Below are 20000 nucleotides of genomic sequence, written 5' to 3'. Positions count from 1 at the left end.
GCCTCCAAGTCTGGGTTTCTAAGAGTGTTTACAGCAGCCAACAACCAAGTCGGCTGCCCACACGTCAGCTCTCGTGCAGTCCTCCTGGGCGCTACTCTCCATACGCTGGCGCTCACCAAAAATGCTGAGAAAGAACCCAAAGCTTCTGGATGCTGTTTTGCAATGAGGGTAAACAGGACCTCCAAGGCTGGAAACTAGAGGCCACATACACCAGACAACTCTTATTTCAGAAATGAAAAGCGAAGTGTCTGAGATAGAATGTTCTTTTAAACAGCTCCAGAGGGAGAGGAGGAGGATGTGGAAGTGGCAACTCGGGAAATGGAAGAAGAGGAAGTGGGGCTGGGAGCTTCTTTGGGTCCAGCAGCCCTCTCCTCAGTGCAACTACCACTCCATGAGCTGTCAATCAAGGCAGCTTCCCTACACAGCCCCTCCTTTGAATTTCATAATGATTAAGCCATTAGTTCAAGGTCAGTCAGCTACTAAGTGGCCACAGCCAGACTTCTAACAAGAGTATGTCTTTGATTCCAGGACAGAAGTAGCCACAAGGAGCTTTGGGATCAATGGGGGACAGAATCAGAGACTACACATGCTGAGGAAGACCAGGAAGATGAGGCCGCCCAGCCCTTTCACGCTGCTTTCACTGTTCTGCACCGGGTCACAAAGTCAGAGGCAGGCTCCAGATCCCACCGTTCCCACTTTGTCAGCTACACTTCTAGCTACCGGGCAGCCAGCATTCTGGAGGTTTCTCAAGGATGAGAGAAGCCCTGGTAAAAGGCCTGATAACCCTAAGCCTGGCTTCAGGAGGCTATCATGACCCAAACCCCTCTAGCCTTTACCGTCTTTCACCTACTCTGCCTTCTGTCTACTAGCCATGCCAAGCATCCAACAACCAAACCCAAACAAGAGCCTGGCCAAATGCAAATGGGTTTGTGCCCACAACCACAGCTGTGATGATCATTTCATGCTTATCACCTGCTGATCTATGCCTGGGGCTCATGTGGGCAGAGACTGCTTCTACTCCCATGCTCCTTATCACACCATGGAAATTTCCACAAAAAGGAAACCTCACCAAAACAGAGAAGGGGAGGAGTGGCTCAGAGATGGGCAGGTCTTACTGTATTCAACACCCTGGGTTGGAAGCTGAGCCTCCTACCTCTGCACCCCCTCTCCCGGGGAACCAAGCTGTCTCTCCCCAGCTGTCTTCTCTGGAGGGAACCAAGCCGGGGTCCAGGACAATCTCTGTCTGCCTTAGGGGCCCAAGTACGTGGACAGCAGACCTTCAGGGCCTTCCTGCACAGGAATGCCCTGACCAATTCTTGGCTGCTGCCAGTATATATTCTTTTCCTCACCTATTTTTTTTGCTTTTTAGGGCCACACCTGTGGCATATGGAGGTTCCCAGGCTAGGGGTGGAAACAGAGCTGTAGCTACCAGCCTACACCACAGCCACAGCAACACGGGATCCAAGCCACATCTGCGACCTACACTACAGCTCACGGCAATGCCGGATCCTTAACCCACTGAGCGAGGCCAGGGATTGAACCTGCAACCTCACGGTTCTTAGTCGGATTCGTTTCCACTGCACCATGACGGGAACTCCTTTTCTCACCTACTTAACCTGGTGCAAACTTAACCAGTCAATGGACATCTACTGTGGGTAAATCTCAAAAGGAGGCTAAAAAGATGAGGTTCTCATGGCCACCTCGATCCCCTGGAACACTGAGTGCAGCTGGAGAGAGATGTCACAAGGGCTGCTGTGCTGGCAGAAACCCAGGCTTCTACAACCACACACGGCTCCCAGTCATGCAGTCATGGACACCGACTCCTAGCTGCTGGGCTTTTCCAACCACAGGTGATCTGAAGAATGACAGTCAAACTATTTCCCATGAAGGAGTGAGGCCTAGGAACAGCCTAGTTACTGAGCTGCAGGTCTGGGCAGCTTCTGCAAGGACCCCTTTCCCAGGACAGCACAAGTCCATGGGGGTTAGGTGACAAAACAACCCTGGAACTCCCAATATCCCACTGAAGGCTGCCTTGGAAAAGCCATTCTAAAATTCAGACAAGCTGCTGTGCAAAGTAAGGGGGCAAAAGAGGGGCTCAGTGTCACCAGAGAGGCCTGCCCTATCTTCCTGCCGGCCTGAGAGAGGGGACGAGCAAGAGGATTCAAGAAGCGCCCCCAGGTATCAATGTTTGCTTCTCCCCCGAACCCGCCAGGCAGCATGGAGGCACAAGACCGAAGTCAGAACACACTAGACTCCTCATCTCCATCCTCACGATAAGCTCCTCACTCAAGGGGGAAGAGCTTCGAATCACGAATACCACTGCAACTGCCTAGACGTGCCCCATAGCTGACATTCCCATAAGAAAAAAATAAATAAATAAAAAATCAAGTCCTCCAAATCGCTCGTTTCCCATTCTTCACTTTTACTCTGATCAATGACTAAATCAATCAATGGACCAATCATTTTGGAAAAAATCAGTTTACCAATCTGAAATCTAGGTATACTAGACATTCTCGGCACCCCCCAACCATGTGTTCAGTGGCACCAGTGAAATGGTTCTGCACCCCAGGGAGCCAAGGATGCTGTAAACATTGCCCTGGTCTTTGGCACAAAACCCAGTGGTGTGGACATTTCAAGGCATGTTTTCCCACATGTGGTTCTAATTATGGAATCACTTCATTCACAGGGGAGACACCCCCTTCACCCACGCACCTCTTTTCTATAGAAAAGCACTCGGGTTTTAGGCAGCCACAACTCTGCCCAAGTAGAAGTAAGGAGGTAACTGATACCAGCCAGGCAAGGAAAGAAAGGACAAAAAAACCACAAAGGTTCAGTACACTAACGCGTTTCTCATTACAGAGTCTTGTGTTTAAAACTGGAGGAAGGGGGCGCCATCTCGTAGGCAGAACGGCCCAAGGGGTCTTGAAAGTAATAATGAACCCTCCTTTGTATGTCTGAAGATACTCAAGACAAAACTCTGTGACTGAAACCCCACAGAGATCTGAGAAAACCCACAGAAAGGGCTTCCCCGGGACAGGCCAGGCCCAGTGTCACCGGGAACACTCCATCCCCAGCACGGCTGCATAAGAGAGGCAGCCGTCCCCAACGCCCTTTCTGCTCCCCTCTGCAGGGAACAAGCCCCCGAACCATTCAGTCATCTGCTGACACCAGGCTAGGCAGCGGCCGGCCCCCACCCCACCCGCAGCGGTTACCGGGGCAAACGCGTCTGCCGGCAGTGCTCCTAAAGGCGAAGGTTGTGTTTGTTTTTTATTTCACTTTTGTCTTTACCCTGGATTTACAAGTCTTCCATAGAAAGTGCTCGCTTGAATCTGAGTTATAGTCTTTGTCTCTCGCGCAGCCACACACTCTCTCACAGCCTCCCCTTCCCCCTAGCAGACGAGTGGAAATTTCCACCGAAGCGCTCAGTGGCTCACAGTGAGTGGGGTGGGGGAGGGGGAGGAGAGGGATTTGCAGCCATGAAGCATCTTCAAGCCTTTTTGAAGATAGAAAACAGATTCGTTTGAATGCTGGTTCCTAGACTGCATTGGTTAAACCCTGCTGGATTCAGGCTTCACCAAGGCAATGAATTACTCTCCTTAAAACCAAGACACCCTCTGGATGGAAAAGCCCCATTTCTTTTTATATCTGTTGGGTCTCATACATTTTAAAAACCACTAAACCTGCTGCAGAATCCTTACAAATCTTGGGACACGGCCAGTAAAAAGAAACCTCCAAGGCCGCAGCAGCCCTGCCTTGAAACCCTGCCGTGAGGCACCTACACACAAGAATGGGGTCAGGATGCTGGCCTGGACTTAATGCTGGCAGGAAAGCACAAGAACATGGAAATGTTAGCTAACGGGAAAACTACAGAGGAGAATCAATCTCCTCTACAGAAGGTGCCAGTGCGCTTGGAGTAAGCTGCAGACACATTTGGGGAGAGAGTCAGTAAAATTCCAGTGATTCACCAACGAGCCGGTTATTTTTATCATTCTGCTTACCCGTAAATAGAAGAGAATCTTATATGTAGGCCAGTAGATCTTCGCTATAAGCACCTATTCACATTTTAAGGCAGATGAGAATAGAGAAAGAAGGGACAAAACAGGCAAGAAAAACCTCCCTCACTACTCAAGAGTTCTTAGACCCAAACGCATCTCGAGTCAGCTCAGGCGCACTGCAGTCAGATCAGCTGTGGTAAAAACTGTCAACGCCAATGTGGGGCATCCTTTTACAAGGACGCACAAGCCCAGCACTGCAATATGGACCATGGTTTCTTCTAAGCACATCACCCTGAGTCTCAGTCCAGCCCCATCTAGTGGAAAAAGAGCCTTAAACCAGTCTGTGCAGTCCTGCAGGAAGATGCCGAGGCCGTTCCAGCAGAGGGTGACCGATTCTGGGATTCAGTAAAACGCCTGCCCCTCCCGAGCAAGGGTCTAATATAATAGAGCACTTACACCCACTGCTCCCTTCTGGGTACATGACACTGTCCTCTTTCAGACCCCGAGGAATATTGTGAGGATTTCCCACAAGCCCGGTCTCGCCTTTCCCACAGAGGTGATGAGGGGACAAAGGTGAGCATGTGAAGCACAAAAGAAAGATCATCTGAGGGGCCCCCAAGAGACCAAGGCACATCCAGAGTTGAGAATGAATCCCAGACCTTGTATGACCTCCCACACTCCTGCTCCAGTGGTTTCCACACACTGCCTGGTGAACAGGTGGTGCGTGAGGCCTGAAGCCTCACCTGGAAAGCTGGTCCAGAAGAGCCGAACTTCCCAGCCATCTCAGCTTGACCCAAAGAGCAGCAGAGGCATCTGGTCAACCCCTCCCCCCTCCTAAATTCACATCACCAGGGGCACAACTGACACTGAGGAACTGACTTCTCCGGGAAAAAGAGCCTTAAGAAATTACAGGTGTCTGAGACACCATCCCTCTTTCTGATACATAAAGATGACACAGCCCAGGCGCCACTGCTGTCAAGAGGAACAGAGAGCAGCATGCTTAAAAGCAAGTTTTAAGATGGGACTCGGTTGTGCACAAACGACTCGCCCAATTCTACTGACCCTCAGAGATTAGGAGTTGTAAGTAACTTTCTTAAAACTTACCTGGGATCGGCCTAGGATCTTAACCAACAAGTTGTTCCAATGGGAAGATCGGTTTTCCCAGTTATAAACAATAAACTTATAAATTCCTGGAATGTAACCTGTTTCCAAAGTCAGGACTAAGTATTTGGAACACAATGATTGTATTTTTTGGCATAAGCTGGTAATGGACTTGATATAATAATAAATATCAGGCATCACATTCAAAGTACCACCTCCTCCTTTTGGAAAATTTCCCAAATAACCCTCAAGTTGCAGTACAGTACCTCTCCTGCCCAAGCACTTTTTACCCTCATTCTTCTTTCAGGCCTACTTGGCACGTGTGCACCGGGGGTGTGGATCTGGAGGATGGGAGGCCATCACTCAACACGATGAGTGCAACAGAGATGCTAGGGCCTGGTTGTCAGCCTGGGCCGGATGAACCCTTCTGTGCTGGGCTCCAGCCCTTGCAGACCCTTGGCCGGTGCCCAGGTTAGATATGCAGGCAAGTTCCCAATTCAAGTGAAAACTCCTTGGGATCAGAAACCACAATCACAAGAACCATCCTGGAACCTAGGACTAGCACTATGATATACCACTTCTTCCCTCAGGACGTGAGAGCAACCAACACTGAAGACCAGCAGCCTAATACACCCTGGATTCCGGAGGGCATCTGGGGCTCACTCATTAGCCAGCTCAGACACAGCTCTCATGTACCCACCTCAGGATTCAAATCAGTGTCCCACCAAAATCAGATATGGGTCATGGCCTCCAGGGCTGCTTGAAGAGTCAAAATCTTCTGAATGCTAACAAATGCATAACAAGTCCATTCTGTTTCTTCTCAACCACTTCATAAAAGTGAGCCTTCCCAGCACCCAACACACCCTGGCACATGCTCTGCCTAATACGTTTGTAACGCCTTCGGGAGCTATGTCAGAGCATAGAAAGCACTCGCCAAGTGAACAAAAGGCCTAGTACAAATGTCACTGGGGTTAGTGACTGTGGGAGGGCTGGCTGCAGCCAAGAGAGTGGCAGAGTAAGCTTAAGGTCCACACTGCAGATATGACACACCACTCAATTCGTTATCTCCAACCCAGCTAACTCCAATAACCCCTCACCTCCTCACTTACCAAAAACACTGTGAAGAATACCAGTGAGTATTACACAAACAAAAGTAACATGGTCAAATAAGATCGACAAATGAAGGCATCTTATGGCAGGGCTGCTCACCATCTACATGCTGAGGTGTGTCGTGAATCTCCAGAAGGATTAGATCATGAGAGGCTTCCCACATCTAACTGATCACACCCTCCCCCACCTTTCTGGTGGAGGCTGTCTGTATTACCCACGTTTCAGAGACCATACTTTGCAAAACATTACCTCAAGCAAATAAATACCAGACACTGATTTATCCCTGGAAGAGCAAGCTTAAAACATGAACCTCCCAGGTTGGGGCTGGGCTCCACCTTCCTGCGTCAGTGTATAATACACACAGCACAATACACTGTAAGAATATTGCTTTTCCTTTGCTGAGGAGTCTGAAAGTAAACAAACGAACCAAAAAAAAAAAAAAAAGAACCCCAGAAATAAAATCCTTAACTGGAAACAGACTAAGTGACTGCAACACAGCTTTTGGTGGGGCACGTGCACCTGGTCAGGAATCTGGAAGGTAGGGCTGGTGCTGTCAGCAGTTCTGGCCTTCTTCCAGGTGAGCTCCTCTGATCTGAGGTTATACTGCCCATAAAGGAGAGCGCAAGCACCGCCCTACGCAGCCCTGCACACAGAGGCCCCCCAAACTAGATGAGCCAATGCAGCAGTTCTTAAAGTGTGGTCCCCAGCCAGCAGCAGCAGCAGCAACACCACTGCCCACGCACTGTGAGAAGGGCAGATTCTAGAATGCTGGTCACATCAGCCCTCTACAAGGTCAAACCCTGTACTAGGCAAAGGGGACAGAAGAGAGCACTCCCACTGTACACCCCTGAAAGCACACAAGGAGGAAACCGACTTCTTTCCCTGTCCAGTGTCTTCCGTCCCCGAACCTGGCTCATCATCCTTAGCCAAATTTTACATGCTCCTTGTTAAAAACAAAAAGGCAAAAGGATTCACAGCCTTGCTGTTAAAACCAAGTCCCTTTGTGGTTCAGTTTTCTAAAAAACGCTATACACCCAATCTCCATTGCTCACTGCTGTTGTGATTGTGGAGAGGAACGAGCCACTGTGCATTTCATGTTGCCTAGCAACGCCTCAGGCACGCTCTTCCGAGGTGTTCTCAAGAAGCTGAACGCTGGGGCACAAAACAAGGTGAAGCAATCACAAGATGAAATGTGCAGTCTGTGCCCCACCTCAGCACAAGGTTCACAGGCAGTAAGAAAGCCCGGTGTGGCCCTGACTTCACTCAGGTCCATCATATGCATCAAACCTGCACAAGACCACACTCCCCACATCCTTAAAAGCAGCATCATACCACGCCCAGCGCGGGCCACAGAGCAGAGATTATCTCGTTTGAACCCTGTGACAACATGGATGGGAGAACGACCGACCGTTGGAGTTCAGGATCCAAGTAAGCCAGGATCAGAGAAGCGAAGTGACTTGGTCGAGGCCACACAGCTGGAAGCACCAGCGGCAGAATCAAGCCTTCTAGTCCTAGACGCTTCCCACTACGTTAAAAACTGATCTCCATCTTCTCTATCACCTACTTCTAGGAAACCCAACAATATAAAAATTATTTCTCCAAATCAGAAACCACGGGTATGGAAAAAAGATACCACTATAGAGCTTAGAGAAGCCTCAAACCAACCCAACGTACAAACCGGCCTCAAAGCATGTCTCAAAGAGATTTATTATTATTAAATCAAATCCTTGACATATGTTTGAGGAACTTGCTCTACACTATGTGAGAAAAAAAGAAAAACAAAACCATTACAAAAAATTGTGATAAAATTTGGCTGGAATAGGTCAAGCCGTTTTTGGCTCTGGTCACGCACATCAGTAAGAAGTACATCTTGCTATTATTAAGACCTACGTACTTAGAAAGGATGCACAGAGTGGGTGGACAACACACTGCTCACTGAGGTGTGTGACAAGGCAAAAGTTAAAGAAATGCCAGGGCACAGCAGGGCTTAAGGTGACGAGAAGAGTTTCCCACAGTCAAAAGCTTATTAGGTGTTCCTGCTGGCGTGACCTGTTTCTGGACTCTGGTGGAAGTTTATTATGGGTCAGCATTAAACGAACCCTACCTGCAACACAGCCCTGCTGGGGTATGTACCTGGACACCACCTGGCAGAAGGTGGCCTGACTGTGAAAGTATAATCACTTCCAAGGTGAACTGGACAGGGTTCCCCATCAAAGGCACTGGTCAGGGGGCGCACGAAGAGACTTACCCGCCCCTGGAGTGCCGCTGATTGTGGGCGGAGATCTTGTAGGGAAGCATGCGCTCGCCCAGGTTCTCCAGGTTCCTCACTACGGCCCCTCGGTCCATCAGGGCTTCCAGGGTACGCTTCAAAGCAGCAGCGGTCTCAGGCTGATTTTTTAAATTGTTTGGGGGAAAAAAAAAAAAAGGAGAGAAAAAAAACCCCATCAGAGAACTAGAGTGTTTAAGTCTGGTCAGTTCCAATCCTAACAGCTCTATGATAGGTAGGGGATCTTTGGGTAAAAGCAACAACAACTATTTTAAGCTCACTTTAAAAAAAAAAAAAGAGAGACAGAGAGAGAGACACACATTTATTGTAAGGATATGAGATATAGCTCACAGATACGAAGGAAAATCTGAAGCAGCAGGCCTCGGGAGTTCAGGGACCGGGGCAGCTCCAGGGATCTGGGAGGCAGGAAATAATGAGTGGCTTCTTCCGAGCACCTTGGCCAGGGTGGATCAGCGCCAATCACTGCCAGTCCTTGCAGCCCATGACTCAAAGTTCAAGTTCCAGGGGAAGAGCATCCTCTTGGCAAGATACTCTGATTGACCATCTCCCCAAAACCACAGAGAGCCAATGGGAAAAGGGGTTGTACCCCAAAGGAAAATTGGGAGATTGTGACCAAAAGGGAGAACGGATGGGGAAGACTCAATCTCTGCCCGCGTGGAGCTTACAATCTAAGAAAGACAAAAACCCACATAAGAAGACCAGCAGGCAGAACACAGGAAGTGACGCAGGGACCAGAGAGCTGCTGAAAAGAGAAAGCATATTCAGTGGGAAGAAGAGTTTCATTAAGCAAAGCTGACGTGAGAGGAGCCCTGAAAAATGACAATGGGAGACGCAAAGAACAGAGAAACTGGGCACCGAGGGAAGAAGCAAAGACAAGAAAGTGTGGAGGAGACAGCTAGGAGTCCCAGCGGATGAAGTTCGGGACAAGGGAGGACTGAGAAGTGAGGCTGCAGGTTGGGCACAAGTATACAAATAATAAATACCAACAGTATAAAACAAAATTCAACCAATATGAAACCCCGTCATCATCTAGAGATGAAAGACTTAAAACATTTTGGTGAATTTCCTTCCAGGTATCCCCCCACGCATACATATACACCAAAAGGTTTTGGAAGAAAAGACACTTTACAAGGGTAAACTCGAGAAGACACAACTAATGGAATGTGAAAAATGAGGGAGAAGTGTGGCAAAAGAGGGGCTAAATACAGTGACTGCGGGAATAGGGTTATTACTAACAGCTAAAGGGAAATCTGGAGGTATTCCTGTCGTGGCTCAGTGGTTGATGAATCTGACTAGGAACCATGACGTTGAGGGTTCGATCCCTGGCCTCGCTCAGTGGGTTAAGGATGCGGCACTGCCGTGAGCTGTGGTATAGGTCGCATACGCAGCTCAGATCCTGCGTTGCTGTGGTGTAGGTCGGCAGCTACAACTCTGATTAGACCCCTAGCCTGCGAACCTCCATATGCCACGGGAGCAGCCCTAGAAAAGACAAAAAAAAAGGGGAGGGGGAATCTGGAGAAGCTGGCTGGGGACAATAAAAGATAAATCTGGGGTAGAACGTGCTGCCTCTGAGATGCCCACAACTCCTCCGCGGTGACCTTTCAAGATGTAAACCTTAAGCTCAAAAAGGTAAAGCAGGTGAGAACCACACATCTAACAGCCATCTGCAAAGAAGAGCTATATGTGAAACCCTGGGAGCAGGCGAGCTAGCTGAGGGAGGGGTGGGGTAAGAAGAAAAAAGGTCAACAACAGAGCCTTGTGGAGGACTAAACTTTTAGCAAAAGGAAAACCAGACCTGCCTTGTCACAGAACCTAAGGAAAGAGACAGCCCCCGGGACGACAAGACGGAGGATGGAAATGAAGAAAAAGCCACAGCAGAGTGACTGTGCACTCACTTAGCAAGTCAGAGCTAGGCTGCAAAGGTAGGTGTGATGCAAAGACAAAGCTCCAGAGCCTGAGGGGCAAACCATTCTGAGCAGTGTTTGAGCAAAGAGAGAGAAAGCAAGGGCAAGTTAGTAGTTAAAGGGGAATGACCCAGTCAGGGGACAGAATGTAGGATGTTTTACTTAAACATCATCGACGCCCAATGCGATGTGCTGCGTAACTGTGATATGAGCACCACTGGTCTGGTGTTTTATTGTTACATATTTAAGCATCACCCCCTCCCCCCCCAAAAAAAAGCAAAGAAGGATTGGGGAATTGGGCCTCTGAGAGATGCCATGACTTTGAGATTACAAGGCGGTTAACAAGTGCGAGAGCCTCATGCAAAGAAAAGGAACACAGACAAAGTCAAGTTGGGGAGGAGGCCAGAGGACACCTGGGCAGGGAAAAGGGAACTCCTCAAAGACCTAAGTGAGGAAACGCAAGCAGGGAAATCTTGAAGTGCAAGAGTGAACTCAAGGAAAGGCTACCTTCCAGTGATTCAGTTCCTGTCAAACAAAAGACAACTGCATTCCGGCAACTGAAGAAAATCCTCTAGACACCTGTATATCTTCTTTCTGACAAACACTGCTAAAAGGCTGTGAATGCACCAAAGTGTGAGTTTAAGGTTTGGAAATAAAAATGCTCTACTCTTATTTCATATTGTAGCCTACTACGGATTTTTTAAATTCCCACTTCAAATTAAGTGTATTTATATATTTAAACTGACATTGTGAAGAACAGAGATTTCCTGAAAACAGAAATAGGGGCCAAAATCTCTTTGCGTTAACACTAAGTAAAAAGTCTGTGGCAATTTCTCCTTATGATTGTCAACAAGCATTTTTATGTGGTTCTAATCAAAGAGAAGCTAAATTCTTCTCACATTTCATTAGTTCACTAACATTGCCGTTATTGTGCAAAAACCTCATTCCTAAAAGCAGGTTAATATTTCATTAAAAATGCTATTTCTTGACCTGGCATTGCATCAATTAACTTATGACAAGGTGGATAGTCTATCCAAATAAAAGATGGAGAAGGGAAAACACCCCCCCCAACACACACACACACACACACACACACACACACTTTGATTATAGTCTTCTGATTAGCTACTCAAATCATAAATTTTAATCTCAGTTTTGCCTAATTAAAAAGAAATATATCTCAACACCTCTTGTTTAAATTCCCACTAATGTGTATGAAAGCGTCCTCTTCTGAAGTAAGAGCTTGTAACATATTTTCTTCTGTCCAAAAAAGGGGAAAGATTATACCTAATAAGCACGTAACTTAAGAAAATACCAAAACACATTTGAACTTTCATATGTCAAGGTCAAACTGCAGACTGCTTGAATGGCCACACTGATTTCCCTGTAATTTCAGATTACCCAAAAGTTTAAAAAGATAAAGGAGGAGTTAAAAGATTCCTTTCTGTTTATTAAGGGAGCCGCTCAACTTGCCCATCTAACCTCACCTCATGGCCCTCAATCAAGGGTCAGCACGCCAGGGTTGGAGGGCCAAATCTAGCTTGCTACCTGTTTTTGCAAATAAAGTTTTGCTGGATCATGGCCAGCTTGTGCATTTATACAGTGTCCATGGCTACTTTCAAGCTAAAAGCAGACCTGAAATTAGGGCAGAGATAGTGTGGCCATGAAGCCTACTTACTATCTGGCCTATCTCCACTCTACATTGTAATGCGTTGATGGAAGCTGGCAAGGCCCCAATCCACTCACCCTAAAGTGTACCACAAAGAATAGCATGTGCCTGGGCCACTGAGGTACAGACAGTGAATGCCTCATGGGATGGGCCCTCAGGTAGACTCACAGGGTCCCAACCTAATAAGGAACATCTCAAATCACAAAAGGATTCTGCAGAATCCCCATCCTGTCCACCAAGCTCCTGATCTAATCAGCCCAGGCTTTCCACTTTCTTCATTTGGTAAAACCCATAAACCTATTAAAATAAACTTCAAGCTTCCAAAAAAAAAGCTGCACTCAACACAGCACAATGTTCAATTTGTAAAAACATATGGCCTACAGGAAGCACATGATCTTGCTGCCGTAATTCTCGTTTACAAGGTCTCCAAACCCTTTCACTCCAGCTATTCTAAGAGAGACTGTGTGCACGTGCTTCTTACGGGCTTCTCTCACTCCGTCTGAAAGCAGCTCCCTGAGACTTTCCTCCAATCCACCATATGTCAAGGAAACACGATTTTGTTACGGCACAGATTGGAGAGCTGAACACATTCACTTGAAAAAAACAAGGAAAAGGAAGAGTGAATGAATGTGAATGGGAACTAGGAAACCTGGATTCTCGCCCCAGCTCCTTCACGAACATTATGCAAGCCTGTATTAAAGATGTATCCATTTAAAATTGGTGCCTCAGTTTCTTCATGTGCTTAAGTAGCTGTTCTCAACAGATTTTGTCTTTACGAGCTGCACGTAAACAGCCTTTATGTCAAAATCTTCCACATACCCTAGGGGCACACGAGGTTGTTCAGCAGTCTCTCTCTTGTGTTCCTCATTCTGATACCCCCAGCCCCCCAAAGTGCCCCTCCCACATCAGCGACTCTACACTGTCATTCCCACTGACTTCTACACAGCCGTCAGTCCCTAACTATTCCCTCACCACCGGGATGTGAGGGTGGGAGCGCGAGGACTTCAGTCCACCTTGTAGGACAAACGCACTCCCCAAAGCGACAAGCCTATCCTGGAGCAGGCACTGGAAAGGGTGGTTAAACAAAGGAACCTGAAGTTTCCTCGTTTTGAAGTCACTTTGCACAGACAACACAGCTCACTATGGGGGTAGCAACTGTAATACTGAAGGAACATTGTAGCACTGGTGTGTTTCTGCTTATTTCATGTGGTGCCAAAAATGCTGTTATTCATACTAATATTACAGCTTTAAAGAATCCACAATCCATCTAACAGAAGTGAAACTAACTTTTTTTTTTTTTTTAAGGGCCACGCCCGTGGCATATGGAAGTTCCCAGGCTAGGGGCTGATTTGAAGCTGTAGCCTCTGGCCTACACCACAGCCACAGCAACAAAATATCCAAGCTGAGTCTTTAACCTACACCACAGCTCAGGGCAACACCGGATCCTTAACCCACTGAGCGAGATCCAGGGATCGAACATGCGTTCTCATGGATACTAGTCAGATTCGTTTCCACTGAGCTGCGATGGGAACTCCAAAACTAAATATTTCAAGTTCTTTAAAATTCAAATATACATAAACATAAATGTTAAACTTGGATTGTTCTAATTATCTACTAAGACATAATCCTATTCAAAGAATTTACATGAAATGATACTTGAAAAAAGAAAATCCATCCTAGACAAAATAAAAACCAAATTTTGATCTTATTATTAATAATTACCAAAACCACTGCTGTTTGGGCTACAAAAGATGACTCAGGGAAAACCCAACAGCTAATTACAAATATCTGCAGGGCTACCTAATGCAAAAGATAGGTATGTTTGGAGTTCCCGTCGTGGCACAGTGGAAACAAATCTGACTAGGAACGATGAGGTTGCGGGTTCGATCCCTGGCCTCACTCAGTGGGTTAAGGATCAGTGTAGCCATGAGCTGTGGTGTGGGTCGCAGACGCGGCTCAGATCTGGCATTGCTGTGGCTGTGGTGTAGGCCAGCAGCTACAGCTCCAACTAGACCCCCTAACTTGGGAACCTCCATATGCTGCAGGTGCCATAAAAAGCAAAAAAAAAAAAAAAAAGATAGGAAGATAGGTATGTTTGATTTTGGCTGGACCCTGACAAGGCAGACAGGAATCAAGGGTAAAATTAGGGAGAAACAAAGCCTTGATGTAAAATAAGAACACATTTCTGAAAATTACAGCTATATGAAAGTAAAACAGTTGTCTTGGAGTTCCCATCGTGGCTCAGTGGAAACGAACCTGACTGGCATCCATGAGGACATAGGTTCGATTCCTGGCCTCGTTCAGTGGGTTAAGGATCTGGCGTTGCTGTGAGCTGTGTGTGGTGTAGGCCACAGACGTGGCTCGGATCCTGAGTTGCTGTGGCCGTGGTGTAAGCCGGCAGCTGCAGCTCCAGTTTGACCCCTAGAGCCTGGAAACCCCCATATGCCTCGGATGCGGCCCTAAAAAGACAAAGGCAAAAAAATAAACAAATAAAAATAAAATAAAATAAAATAGCTGTCTTGCGAAGCACTGGCCTTCCCATCATTGAAATGCAAAGATACCGGGATGATCACCAGATCAATCTCTGCAGCAGGTGGGAGGTGAGATTGCCAACTTCTAAAGCCCTGCAGAAATTAAGTTCGAAGACTCTTCATTCAATGAAGGACATTCTGAAGTGAAACTGCCATTTTAATAACACTACCATTGCCGGGTGATGAGGAATATACTTGACTCCTAGTCAAGTTTGGGGCTTATGCCTAGATTTATACTAAGCGACCAGCTGTTTCACCCACTATTGCTTTTGCGATGATCCCCTGGAAAGCCCAGGGCTTCTTGGATCACATTGTGAAAACTGCAGTTCCAGGGATTTTAATGTGCCAAGTGTCTGTATAAAGATGAGAGCAAGAAGACAAACAAGGGAGATAAAAGGAAAGATACCTCTACTTGCCCCCAAACAAAATCCCCATCCAGTAAGGTTACTCAAGCTAAGATTCATGTACGTACCATAAACACCACCATCAGTCAATGACCAGTGTGTTTAATCTAATTAAACTTATTCTCATCCCAGAAGAGAGGCTTGTCAACAAAATTATCCTGGACATCTGATTCTCTGGCAGAGAGAGTTGGAGCCACTGTCCCTCCCGTGTACCCAGCTATCACTGTAACACCCTCATGGCTCACTAAGAGATGAAAATCACACGAATCCACATGTAATGGCAAGTAGCGACTACTTACACCTCTGCTTTCTCACATTACAAAGAACAGTGCAACTCCCAGGAGCAAGGAGATCTTAGGGAAGGTGGAGCCAGGTCAGAAAACTGCCAAATCCTGCGAAAATATCCATGTAAAAAAAGCTCTTCCCATTCTTGGCTGCATCTTAATTCCAAGGTTTATCTCCTTGGGAAAATTCCCTTGAAATCTCCAAATAAAGAGAATGTCCCTGGAAATTCTGCATTGAGATTCTCCCAGCAATTGGAGAAAAAAAATCTGCGAGCACCATTCACCAGCAGAACAGACTTCTGGGAAAGTTCCGTCACTAGCAGATCTTGGTTGGAAAACAGAACGGACACTGTGTTTGACGTGCCAGCCCTGCCTAACAATATCACAAAGCCCAACTCTGAGTCCATGGCAACTGTCTTACCAAATGACCTTGTGACTCCAAAGAACCCCTATGCCCCCTAATTTACTGAATCTACTGAATTAAGAGGTCTTCCTGGTAAGTAAGGATAAAAATTAATAAGCACAGACACTATTTTAAAAATCAGAACAAAATTCAGTTAACGGCAAGCCCAGAATACTAAAAAAGAAAGTAAAGATACATAAACACCTGCTGGAACATGACTATACTTACCTATAGTGGACTATTATACACTATATAACTTGCAGATAAGGGACTAGAAAAGCAATTTTAACAGACTATTTAAAAGTCAAAGCTAGAAAGTACTTTTGAGATCTTAACTGCTCTACTACCTTGCCCATGAATCATATTTAATAGACCATTCATTAAAAATAGAGTAACTATAAACAAAGACGTAACAGACTTTAAAAATTGGGAAGAGGATGAGGGAAGAGAAGGGAATGAGGGAAGAAGAGACGGGAACCCATTCGCATCAAGGGTACTAGGAAAGTAACAAATATTGTTAATGCAGTGAAAAACTGTTTCTCTTTATATGCCACCATGGTGTGATTTGCAAAACCAAAAGTACCTCAAAACTTTAAAATTATGAGAAATACTGCAGACTTAACACTGTTCACACATATTAAGTAGTCATTTAACTGTTAAAGCAATAGACCCCTAAGAGTTGCTGAAGTATGTACTAACTGAAAAGCCCTTGTGACTATGATATGTGGATTACAGATCTCATCTTTATGAGAATGAGGAGGAGGGGTATCTAGAAATCCCCATTGAGAAATGGCTTTAAAATAATCCTGATGGCATAAATCAGCTGTGAAAGGGAAGGGTTACCCGTCCAGATCTGGAAACGGAGCGAGGGCAACCTGGATGATCTCTTGCAAACGAACCTCATGAAACTGCCACATAGGAAGGTCAAGAACAGTCCAAACATTGGCCATTTCTTAAGGCTCGACCTAATATTTATCCACAAACATTGCTCTTAAAGTGGCTCCCTCAAGGCAAGTATTTCCAAGTTGCTCACTGTGAAATCCATCTCCAAAAGGGGAGCCACGGGGATATGGGCCACAGGGGCAGCCCTCTGGAAGCCTGTAGTGCAGATCTGCAGCAAAGTCACTAACAGAAAAGGGCGAACCGCTGCCGACTGGTGGCTCAGAGACAGCAGATGTCAGTTGGATTCTCAAGGCCGAACACCTCCTCCGGAGGTGGTGGAAGGACAGCCAGTTAGGATGCTCTCAGAGTGAGTCTTCTCAGAGGAGAACAGGAAGAGGGTTCTGATGGAATCTACATTTGGGGTAAAATCAAAGTGCTGCTCAGTACAGGCAGAAGCCATTGCTTTTCTCCACTCAGGGCAATGCCTAGAACGTAACACACCAGTTTCCACAAAAGTGAACTTTCTAAAGGGCAATCTGGCAACATACCTAAGTTTAAAACGTGTATAACTTCAATCCTATAACTACTTCTAGGAAATTACTCTAAGGAAACTGCCATATCCATGCACAAGGGTTTAGCTATGAAAATACCACAAAATTATTAGGCTAGTGAATAAATGGAAACATTCGTTAAGAGGAGTCTATTCAGTAAATTATTTTCACTGACTGAACAAGTACTATGCAACCATTAAAAGCCAAGATGTTGATGATCCCTATATGCTGACATGAAAATATTTTAATAATAGAGAAAAAATCAGCATGTAGGATCAATCTACAAGTCTTTACATTTTAAAAAGTCTGGGTGAATATACAGCTAAACGATATTAGTTCTTCCTAGCTAGTAAGATGAGGGGAGTACTCTAGTCTCTTCATTTTGTACTTTGCTTTATTATCTGTATTATTTGAGCTCTTTTTGTGTGTGTGTGTGTGTGTGTGTGTGTGTGTGTCTTTTTTGTCCTTTTTGCCATTTCTTGGGCCACTCCCGAGGCATATGGAGGTTCCCAGGCCAGGAGTCGAATTGGAGCTGTAGCCGCCACACTATGCCAGAGCCACAGCAACGCCAGATCTGAGCCGCGTCTGCAACCTACATCACGGATCACAGCCAACACCAGATCCTTAACCCACTGAGCAAGGCCAGGGATCAAACCCGCAACCTCATGGTTCCTAGTCAAATTCGTTAACCACTGAGCCACAAGGGGAACTCCTAGCTGAGTTTTCTTACAATGAGCAATGAAAAGGTGTTTTAACAACCAACTTTTGAAGGGGGAGCAAATTCTGCTTTAAGAATTTCTTTCCCTAAGTCTACACTAAATGCTCTTTTACTGGATGCCGAAACTTGTGAATTCTATGTCAAAGCCCTGAAACTATGCCTCAACACTTAGAACTTAGTATTTGCTAGACAAATAATATAATAATCGGGGAGATACAGATAGAAAGATTTTCAGTGGTTACTGACAAAGCCTTGCAAGCTATACTTCCAGCATCATGAGCTATCACAACTGGCTGCTCTGTCTCTTGGGAATCAGGGCAAACACTAGAATCTAATGTCAGGAGCCCAGCGATCTCTGGTTCCAGAATCAGCAGATCAGAGATGTGACAGGACAAGGCCACGTTTGGCCTTGAGAAGGAACAGCCAATAAAAGCAAGGTGATGAGAAAAATAGTCTTCTGCCCATTCTGTGCTCATGCAGCCAGGACTGAGATTCTTGAGATCTGAGAAATCTAACACAAAAATGTATTCTTTCAATGATGTGATTAAAAAAAAAAAAAAAAAAAACTTGGATGGTCAGTAAAGTAACTTCAGCTACAAGGTAGGCAGAATGTCTTTAAACCATAAACTGGACTTACCTTAAAACACAGTGGACATTCAAGGAACCCCTGTGGCTAGTCCACGCTGAGACATCAATATTAGCATTGGTATCAAAAGGTTATAAGTGAATAAATATTTTTTGTCTTTTTAGGGCTGCACCCACAACATATGGAGGTTCCCAGGCTAGGGGTCGAATCGGAGCTGTAGCTGCCAGCCTACGCCACAGCCACAGCCACACTAGGTCTGAGCTGCGTCTGCAGCCTACACCACAGCTCACGGCAATGCCTGATCCCTATCCCACTGAGCGAGGCCAGGGATCGAACCTTTGTCCTCATGGAGGCTAGTCAGATTCGTTTCTGCTAAGCCACAATGGGAACACCTAAATGAATAAATTTAAACAACACAGAGAGCAAGAAGGAAGTCATGACTACATGAGATCCAACTTCGCGTGAATTTACTAGCTGTCAATTACTTATGTGCCCAGGTAATCAGGAAATTTGTGTAGTTCAACCACAATGTAGTTTTGTTCTTTAATTAACCCACTTGTTTCCAAGGTCTGAAGTCAAAGAATGTTATTCAGAGGCCATTTAAGGCCAAATCTGGGGGCTTATTTGCATAGAGCCAACCATTCCCTTCATGATTCAGATAAGTTGATGGAAAAGGGCAGACTCACCAACCAGGCAGGACCTCTAGAGCCAGTGAGAACTACCTGGAGAGCTTTTAAAATGGGATGCCTATGTCTCACCCTCAGATATTTTGATTCCATTGGCCCAGAGGTTCAAAAATCTTAGGCACTGGGATTTTTTTTTTTTTTTTTTAAGCTCTCCAGGTGCAGACAAAGGTGAGAACGACATTCTAATAGGAAGCTGACTGGCTTCTCATCACCCCAAATATGAATGAGTCCGGCTGAACTGCAGTTTACAAAGGATTTTCAGCAATGATCTCCTCCAATGCTAATTTAAGGAACACAAAAGCGCCACTTATCTCACAATAATAATGGAGCCTTCCCTGGATGTGAAATGACAATCCCAACAGGTGACTACCTGTGGTTACCACTGCCTGAACAGCTGGAAAAATACCAAAGATAAGGTACCCACGTTTGTCATTTGGAGAACATTCCAAAACCCACAATCCTTTTCCTGGGAGATTTCCATTTCTATCCTCCTCGTTTCCCCTCCAGATGCACTTACAGATGAATAAAAGATGGGAAACAGGAAGACTGGCAGGAATCCTGGTTACCATGGCAGCAAGTAAGTGAACTGCCGCAGCTCATGAAACTGATAGTGAGAGCAGGCATCAGGTAGACATCCTGGAGCTGTACCTGCCTTGTCAACTGCTCTCCTTCATGCACAATTCAGTTCCCTGCCTTCGCCTTGTATTTCAGCCTGTTCGGACACGAGGGAGGGAACGGCACCGGAATGACAGGGAGACCAGGAGACGTTTAAGAATCATCAAAGGATTTTGAAAGTAGGGACAAAAGGGCCCGAAGTCTATTTAGATGCTATGAATCCTCTAAGAATCAGTGTATGGGTTTAGCAAAAACACCGGTTAGTTGACTGGGT

At 46.0% G+C, this 20000-nt stretch overlaps 1 protein-coding gene across 1 annotated transcript in view; it reads right to left on the bottom strand.

The window, feature by feature from the left end:
* MRPS6 (mitochondrial ribosomal protein S6) overlaps positions 1-20000 on the bottom strand; it is a 68965-nt gene that overhangs the window by 9099 nt on the left and 39866 nt on the right. The window contains exon 3 of the mRNA XM_047753423.1: positions 8455-8594. Coding sequence (XP_047609379.1) covers positions 8455-8594 — 140 coding nt within the window. The remainder of the gene's footprint in view (positions 1-8454; positions 8595-20000) is intronic.

This window comes from Phacochoerus africanus, chromosome 1, assembly GCF_016906955.1.
Source record: "Phacochoerus africanus isolate WHEZ1 chromosome 1, ROS_Pafr_v1, whole genome shotgun sequence".
Taxonomy (NCBI): Eukaryota; Metazoa; Chordata; class Mammalia; order Artiodactyla; family Suidae; genus Phacochoerus; species Phacochoerus africanus.
This window is presented reverse-complemented; position numbering and strand designations above follow the sequence as displayed.